The sequence below is a fragment of the Amphibalanus amphitrite genome, unplaced genomic scaffold (genome assembly GCF_019059575.1).
Source record: "Amphibalanus amphitrite isolate SeventyFive unplaced genomic scaffold, NRLGWU_Aamphi_draft 001255F_arrow, whole genome shotgun sequence".
Taxonomy (NCBI): Eukaryota; Metazoa; Arthropoda; class Thecostraca; order Balanomorpha; family Balanidae; genus Amphibalanus; species Amphibalanus amphitrite.
This window is the reverse complement of record NW_024882748.1, coordinates 130492-139310: the sequence shown is the minus strand read 5'-3', so window position 1 is coordinate 139310 and position 8819 is coordinate 130492. Positions and strand designations below refer to the sequence as shown.

Sequence of the window (8819 nt, the reverse complement as noted above, 5' to 3'; positions counted from 1 at the left end):
GGCCTGTGCCCCAAGTGGCCCGTTTTTCACCGACCACAGACCAGTGAGCGGCGGGCCCGGGCCAGTCCGCAGCTCGGACTGGCTGGCGCGCGCTGTGACGCGAGCAGGGTAACGGCGGCTGGCCTTGCGCCGAGTCCAAGGGAATTCCATTGTCTGTCGCCGAACGCTGCAAGGAAATGTCTGTCATCAGATCCACACGCGGCCAGCCAAGGGAACGTCCGGGCCGGACCTGCAGCGGCAGTCGCTGCCGTGACCGCGCCGCCCGACTATTTCGTCGTCGTCGTTCCCTCCAGCCCCCTAGGGGGCGTAGCCGATGAGGCTCAATTGGGCGCGGTAGCCGGCAGCCAAGGCCGCCATCGCGCCATTTAGGCGGCGGCGCCGGCCACCGAGCTCACTCGCTCCTCAGCTTCAGGCATGTTCACTTCCTCCGTCCTCGCAGCGCTCCTTGTGGCTTCGGCCTCGGTCCAGGCCGCCTCGCCCTTTTCGAGTGAGTGGTGCACGTGGGCTCACTGGAGTCATCAGTGCAAAATAAGTGATCTCAGTGGAATGATTTGGACACGAGTGGCTGATTACTTCACCCGTAATTCCAATCGTTAAGCTTCTAAATCAATTTATGTTTCAACATTTTCTGTCTCATTGTCTTCATCATCTCAAGAAGGAAGTAATCCGACTATAATTAATCCAATTATCATGTGTGTTCTCGCCTAACCTGGCCCATACCTGTGCGCTTATGCAGGCGGCATGGAGTTGTGCGGCCACCAGCCGTGCCTGCCGCCGGACCGGTGCCAGGACGTGGATGGGGTCAGTGTGTGTATCGCCGGGCTGCCCTGCTACCCGAAACCCTACTGCATCACAACCAGTCAGCAGTGTTGCCAGGACGAGTGATGCCAATACCTCCAGAAAATGCTGTAAAAACCTCTAGAAACCTGCGTTGGAACTGACTCGTGGCGGCGCGGCCCCAAGCCAGACCCTCCCGTTCTGCTGCCGCCGGGTTCAAATACACCATTTGTCTGGATCGTTTGTAATTGCCGGGAAGAAGGTTGGCCGCTGGGCGCCGATAGTAGCGTGGAAATGATAAGCTACTACAGATATGACGCTGGAATGCTGCGAGCCAAAAGTGTTTATCACCGGGAAAAGTTTTGGGGGCTAATTGAACATCCTATTGGACGCAACACGGCTATAATAATCATTCAGGAATGGAATGAATTTACGAAACTGTGATATTTTTAGCATCATTTCCAACCGAACGGCACCTCCCAAAGTCGCACAACATGGTTTGCTTGAGCAAAAAAACGAAACAAGGGCGCTTTTCGTCCGGCGTTTTTATTTACAGACCACCAGCTCCCTGGTCTGTGAGGCCCCCCAATGAGAGGCTGAGAAACGCCAGCACGAAACTTCCATATATGGAAAGCCGGCAGCGTGTTGATAAAAACACACCGAACAGCACTAAGGAATACAACTGACATGGGTGAGCCCAATTCCGAATAAGTCAAGCTGGGGGAGAGGTGACGAAGGGTTGCCTGCCCGCTCGCGAGCGAGCGGCTGCGTCATGCCATGCGGCACAGCATAGCTACAGGCGTGTGATACCTCCGCCATCTAGTGAAGAGTCTTTTAAACAGTGTATTTATAGATGTCGCTAGTGCAGAGTATTGCGGCGCAGTATCATTCCAGGCACCTACTGCTAGCGCCATCTAGTAGCTGTGTTATCAGTATCTGATACTGCGAGGAGAGGGCTTCCCTCATTGTACACGGTCTTCTCTACAAAGAAGATTCCAAACGTTAACCAAATGTTTTAGGCTAGGTTAGTGCCAGACGTGCAAGGTGACTCGCTTCCCTTACAAATTGACAGGATATTGATGCACTGTCTTTGCGATTTTTAATGTTGAAGTTACGAAGTACTTCACTGAGTGTCATTCGGTGACAGTCTTGACGCACTATAAGGCTTTGTATCATTATCTTGCGTATTCTTCACTTATTGTAGACCCATACACTGACAATCAAGTTTCGTTTTATTGAAAAACGCCACCCCACCACGCCTCTAATTCAGAACAATCCTTCGTAAATGACTAGCCTTGCAAGTAGGCCATTACATCATACAGTATATTCTTGAAGTGGCAGAAAAGGTAAAAGTCAACCAAAAGCAGTGCCAGTGGCAAGCCCACCAAACGAGCTACATACACCTAATGGATGGTAGGGTGTCGCAAATGGGCATTAATTTCGCCACACTACTAAATCCTAGCTTCAACAGGGACCAAACGCGGGATTGACATTCAAATACGCTTCACGCCGCTAATGCCAGCACAAATCATACACCAAAGAGCCCATCCGTTGTCAGTGCGGAGCACGGCGGCTCAGTCCCAGCAAATCCTCTTAACTGCGCCGACCTCACAGATGGCGTAAACGGATCGGACAGAAAAACAACCAGCCGTCAAGCCAGCGCCGCGGGCCAACAAATCGCGGACGGCCACAATGCCTCGCGTGCCGCCTCGGCCAAATGAAGTCATAGGACCGAACAGCAGCTCAGCTCCAGTGAAGTCACGCTTCACACAATCAGTCCACGACTCCACTGTCCACACACTTGTCTCGAAATTACCTCACGAAATGTACTCCACAGCGTAACTTCAAGCGTGTTTCCAACCCTAACCGCGGGCCTGTGACGAGTCCCTCGCTCACCAATGACGTCATATTTGCTCTCTAATGACGTCACTGGGTCATGAGCGGCTGAGTGAAGGTGACGGGCCGGTAGAAGTGGTCCTGGTTGCCCCAGCCGCGTGGCGCCGTATTGTAGTTCGTCCAGGACTGCCGGTTACGCTGTCGCTCGGCCCACGAGGCCACTGGCGCCGCTGTCAGGTGGTAAGACAAGGTCAGCGCAGAAAATGGCCGCGTGGTGGGAATTATTGAAAAAGAAAACGTTACGTTACCGTAGTGCAGTTAATTTTCTATGACCTCATCCTCAAAGCTTCAAAAAGCTTGGTCAAGAAACGTTGATAGTAAACATGTTTTGCCGAAACTTCTTTTGAAATCACGATGATGATGCCATAAAAAAACTTTTCATTTTGAAATATGATCCTGCAAAAGCACAAAGAACGTGAACTACTGTAGAACCAATAATTCACCTTATTTCGATTTATGTTTATTGGTGGTTGAGGTTCCACCAGACATTTGAGCCAAATTTAGGGTTTTATGTCTGTCTCGCGGTTCACCGAATAGTTTGGACGCAAGTTTTCAAACTGAATTACTTGCGTTTACGGATTAATCGTTTCCAGCGTTGTCTTCAATCAACTAAAATTTATTGAAGGTAAATTGGTTCATTTAGCTCACAAGACTTATTATGTACCTACTTAAAAATATTAGAAACTTAAAAAATTGCTTGATTGCATTTTGTTTGCCCTTCATAGAAAATCGTTGAATGTTTCGATAATAAGTTGCTATGGAAATTACAGCCTAAGTTTTTATGCGTTAAGTCTAAAACTGCACTACAAACTCAATTCCTCAATGTCACAAAGTTTCTCAACATTCTGTTGAAATGTATATTGTCTAATTCTCCAGTAGATTAAGACCTCAACTAGCTAGCAGTTAACATTCCAAGAGCCCATTTAGGCTAACTCTACTCCACGCACGCACAATTAGCAGCCGCGTCCCCCGTGACAGCGGCGCTCATCTACGCGACTGCTGCCTCGCGCTAGCGACGCGGCGCCTTGCCACAGCTCGTGGAATTACACCCCAGGGCACATCGTGGCACGCGCCTCAGGCGTGTTATACAGTGAGATAGAGGCGAGGGAAACAGCTGCACTGTCTGAACCGAGACTGAATTAAAACTGCAGGATTATGAACGTGGACGAGTTCCATCTTGTTACGGATGGAGCTGAGTAGGCAAGGCTGCTCAGCAATGCAATGCATTGTAACAGTGTCTTGTCACTGACGAAGGAAGTGGAACCCTATAGCCGAAACGTCTAGTTGCTTATAATATTTGCTTCGATATTGCCATTGGGTGTGGATAAGCATACCAATATCCAACAGTGCTGAATATTTTCCGTAAGTAGATACTGACGAGTAGATATCCCACGTGACGTTGTTTTTACGTTAGTAATATCATCGTAAATAAGTTAGATATCTGACCAGATAACCAGATGAGATTGTCGGAAGCCCGTAATCATGACGCAGTGAAAGTGTCGCCGGGCAGACTGGGCCACTGGGGAAATGGCCGATTACGTGCCTAGCTTACCCTGGGTATTGGTTATGTGATCGATGCTTGACTCGGCCGGGGCGGGCGCGGCCGGCTGGCGTCGCATGGTGACCTCTGGGACCGGAGGCGCTGCCGGAAACCAGAGGTTATGTAAGAGGTCAGAGGGGTCGGGTCAGAAGGGATAGTTGCGGAACATAGTCTGCATCTACAGCGATTACGAGCGGTGTCAAAAAATGAAATTTTATTTGCGGCAGAACATACTCTACTCAACCAAGTGCAGTTTATGCCAAAATGTGGATCATCCCTCCTTCAAAAGAGGAGAGGAAATAATGCTTTTTGCACAAGGGAATGATAATAGATAAATTAGACTTACTCTGAAAGAGACTCTTTTCCAGATGACTGAGTGGCTGTCTGTTCATCTGTCATGCGTGAACAATGTGCACTGGACAATGGACATTATGATTTTCCTACAATTGCATCACATTAGCCCAATAATCGCGATAGACATCACATTCTTTAGCGTGACTACATGCAACGCAATAGCCTTACAAAATACAAAGAAAAAACAGACCGGATGTTTGAATGATCTTCAATTAAACTTTGATAAAACGTGTCCGGTGTTTCTGCTCCAATAATCACCATCGGATATAAATAAAAAAAACATCATCAATGTAGCAAGCTGTGTCAGTTGTTGTCAACACAACAGTTATGGTTATGGTTGGAAGCTTAGACTTAGTCTGGTTGGAAGCTTAGAAGCGTCTACGGATATTTGCCAAACATGTATTTAGCGTGAAAGAAACGATAGACGGACTCCTAGTCATGGGCATTTCCTGGCCTCATTGGTGGAGAAAGTATTGATCCTAAGTGTCTGGGGCAATGCGCCCGTTCAACCGTTATCAGAAAACACTTTGTCAAGGAGTGAAGCCTGATAAATCGTGAGGCATCCAGCGAAGTCTGGACCCAAAGCTAAACATTCCGTAATGGAAAAATTCATTGAAGATGTCTGCAAATATCTTATGAAGTACTTCAAGAATATGGGTTTGCATTTCTCACGGTTTCAAACAGTCAAACCTATTCTATATTCAGGAAATAGGATGAGATGTATCTAAAAGGCGATTTCTTTATATTATGAAATTCTTATGCTAAAATACAACAACTACAACATTCAACAAGAATAGATGTCGGCCTTGTCATTGTCGGCCTTCAACAATTGATTCGTATCAGAACACCTTCAAAATATATCGTACATTTATCTAAAAAGCTTTCCAAATATTGTTACAGCTAACAACACATCTGCTTACTAAGTAAAGGTGAGCATTCATTTATCAAATGCCCCAATTCCTCATCATCAAGAATTTACCGCGGACGTGCATAGCGTTTATCTGCATGCATCAACGACATACGACATTCCCACAGTGATTTTGCTTAGGTCTACCATAGTGTAATGAATACATTATTTCATTATTACACTATTAGATTATATGGCTACTTATTATCAATTACAACCTACTATTTATCACACCTTGGACCCACTTGACCCGCGCTAACGCTGAAAACCAAATATAACGATGAATGGCAGAAACAAACTGTGACGTGAGTTGCACTTGCATGAGCTGTGAATTGTTGTGGCGTTCAAGTGATTGTAGAAATTTAACTAGCCACCAATCAGAAAATATGATTTATCGATAGAGAATCAATGGTTTGTGATAATAAGAAGGCGTAACTATAGTATTTAACGTTTTAGTACGCGGCAGTGAGAACAGTTAAAAATAACAACAAACATAAGTGTGAGCTTCTTAGTGTGAAAATGCCGTGCGCTCACGAAACAATCTTCAACTGCTACAGTGCTACAAAGACCCGAATTAAGCCATCTTATGCAGTCACTATCAAGAAAGCATAAAAAACTGCACTAGCAGCAAGCAAGCGCTATAAATTATGCATGCAGCACCGAAGTACTGGGTAGGGGTATCGGCCATCCTCCCAAAAGGCGCTCACCGGACAAGGGTCTCGCCTCCTCATTGGCTCCTCCCTGCCAGCCAAGACCCGCCGAACCACCGAGGTACGCCTGTAGCGCCTCTTGGTTCACAGATGTCTCCACCAGCGCAACCTCGCACTGGAACATGACGTCATCCACCGGATCCGGCACTCTCATTGGCTGCCCGCCGGTCAGCGGCGTGGTGATTGGCTGCTGCTGTGACCAGCCACCGCTGCTGCCATCTGTCGCCGACCGGCCGAACTCGGACGAAGCACACGCTGTGTGCGATTGGTAGGAGCTTTCTGACGTCTGATATGATTGGTTGTAGCTTTCTGTGATGCCGGCTGATTGGCCGATGTCTGAGGTGAGGTCTCTCGTGTGTCCAGAACCATACTGGGCCTGTGAAGTCATTGTTTGCTCGTCAGCATCTCCCCACGCCATCAGCTGATCCTCTTGCTGCTGCCGCGCGGCGGGCATGCTAACTGCCTCTCGAGACTTCCCAAGTCTGGGTGCCGTGGCCGCCAGCTTCGGCTCCACCCCAGAGAACGATGTCTGATGGAAGGCGTTCGGAACGGCCATCGTGGGTGCCCTGGGTTTCTCCATCGGTACCGCGGGGCGAGAGCCCGAGTCGAACGTATCTCGGATCGCGCTGACCCGACCCCAAACACCGCTGACCTCTTCGCTGACATCAGAGGTCAGCTGAGACTGCCTCTGACCTCCAGCAGGACGAGACGGGGTCAGCCGAGCACCAAACGCTGCGGGCGGGTCATCCAGCGAAAGGGGAGGTGCCTCCATGGCCGGTTTGGGGACGGGCTTCAGTGTGTCAAGAGGCTTGGGCTCTTCCTCTACTAAGTCAGTCGACGAGTGGTCTACAGGTTTTTCGACATGTCTGAGGGTGACCAAAGGCTTGGGTTCTGGCTCAGGCTCTTCGTCGAACACCTTTTCCTCTTCAGGAAGACTGACATGCCTGAGAGTCACGAGCGGCTTTGGCTCCTCCTCCGCTACCGCATAATCTGAGGACCTGGTGGACTCCTGGGGTCCGGTCCAGTCCGCGGGCTTCGCGATGGGTTTCAGCGCAGGCAGTGGCACAACTGGCTCAGCGACAGGCTTAGTGACGGGACTCGCAGTAGGCTTAGCCACCTCTGTGACCCCTCCAGTCCAGTCAAAGGGCTTGTCGATGGGCTTCAGCAAGGCTAACTGAGGACCAGCGTCTGGATCGATCTCCATTGGGTCATAGGGATGCTCGAGGTCAGTGGGGTCACTAGAGGTCAGGTTAACATCACCCGGGATGTCAATGGACCCAAGTGAGTGGCGTCCCTGCTCTGAAGAGGTTGTTTCCATCTGACGAGCTGTTTCTTCAAACACCTTTTCAGCGGCGCGAAGCTCCAGCTCTTGACGAGACATGCCGGAGGAACTTAGCGTCTCCAAGATTTGCGTCGAGCTGCTGTGGCTCTCACTCTCTTCATGTTGCATAGCCTGTGTGAGACGCGACTGCTGACTAGATTCACGCGACTGCTGGTAAGATTCAGAGACCATCGACTGTGATGAGACGCTGGAGACGTTGTGGGACTCTCTGGCTGAGCTCTGGGACGTATTCGTCACCGCGTGGCCTTGGGTGATCTCATTGAAGGCCTTGGAGGAGGTGGACTTGAATTTTTTAGTTTCTGCAACGCAAATTTACGCGGCTGTTAGAAACGGAAGCGTTAGCGATGCGCTATGAACCATTCCTGCCCACATTGTGACTGGACAGTGAATATTGCGCTAATAAAAATGAGTGTGACACACAAAATGTTAACAAAGATGATTGCTGGTTGATAGACAAATAGAGGTACAGTAAGAAAAGTCAGTTAAAAGGTTAGTACGTTACCGACATGCGAAAGTCAATATTTGCAAGTGCTTCAATTCATCGGAGCTTAAAATTCCCTTGAATAAACTTGAATTCGTTTATCTCTTTTTTTAATTAGCAAGGTTGAGAGTGCTTGAGATTCTCAAGATTTGAGATTTGAGAATCTCAAGCACTCTCAACCACGCTAATTTAAAAAAAAGAGATAAACGAGTTGAGATATTCGTAGTCATATGATATGAGCTAAAAAAAGACGTCATGTATCTCAAGACACCTGCGTGCCTCGACACAACTTTCTCATCTCCAGCAAATACTTACCGTCGCGTACTTCAGCTACTTCTCTCTCGGACTGCACCCACCTGATTGCTCCTGGACGGCAGACCAGCTGTGTGCGGTACGCGGGGCGTATACCCCACCACTGGGGAACAGGGGAGCTGGCGGCGGCTGGTACAGAGACTGGAGAGGCACCGGCGCCAGCTGCACCGGCGGCCTGCGGGTCACAGAGGTCACAGAGGTCACATAGGTGGTCACAGAGGACACAGTGGGTCACACAGGGTCACAGAGGTCACAACGTGTCACACGGAGACACAGAGGTTACATGGGGCCACAAAGATCACAGTAAGTCACAGAGGGATCGCATAGGGTGATATCTAGCCACGAAGTCATTCAGGGGTCATGGCGATCACACGGGGTCACAGAAAGGAATATCGGGTCACTAAAGGCGACACTGTTCATTGTCACCATAAAGCTCAGAAGCTTTCATGTCACACGAGTCCGGCGAGATCACAAAAGACATTCCATGATAGCCAGTATAG

At 49.0% G+C, this 8819-nt stretch overlaps 1 protein-coding gene and 1 long non-coding RNA gene across 7 annotated transcripts in view; one reads left to right on the top strand and one right to left on the bottom strand.

Moving 5' to 3' along the window:
• The first annotated feature begins 374 nt into the window (after window positions 1-374).
• On the top strand, window positions 375-1098 carry LOC122371538. The gene is made up of 2 exons (XR_006254754.1): window positions 375-487; window positions 737-1098. It is a non-coding gene; the product is annotated as an uncharacterized LOC122371538 (long non-coding RNA).
• An 898-nt stretch (window positions 1099-1996) lies between these two features.
• LOC122371535 (titin homolog) overlaps window positions 1997-8819 on the bottom strand; it is a 100820-nt gene continuing 93997 nt past the window's right edge. For 3 of the 6 annotated variants that reach the window (XM_043347917.1, XM_043347918.1, XM_043347920.1), the window contains 4 exons: window positions 8364-8494; window positions 6182-7825; window positions 4226-4315; window positions 1997-2843 (listed from right to left, as the gene is read on the bottom strand). In XM_043347917.1, the coding sequence (XP_043203852.1) occupies window positions 2704-2843; window positions 4226-4315; window positions 6182-7825; window positions 8364-8494 (2005 nt within the window). In that variant the 3' untranslated portion in view covers window positions 1997-2703. The remainder of the gene's footprint in view (window positions 2844-4225; window positions 4316-6181; window positions 7826-8363; window positions 8495-8819) is intronic. The other 3 variants (XM_043347922.1, XM_043347923.1, XM_043347921.1) reach the window with 1 other exon arrangement.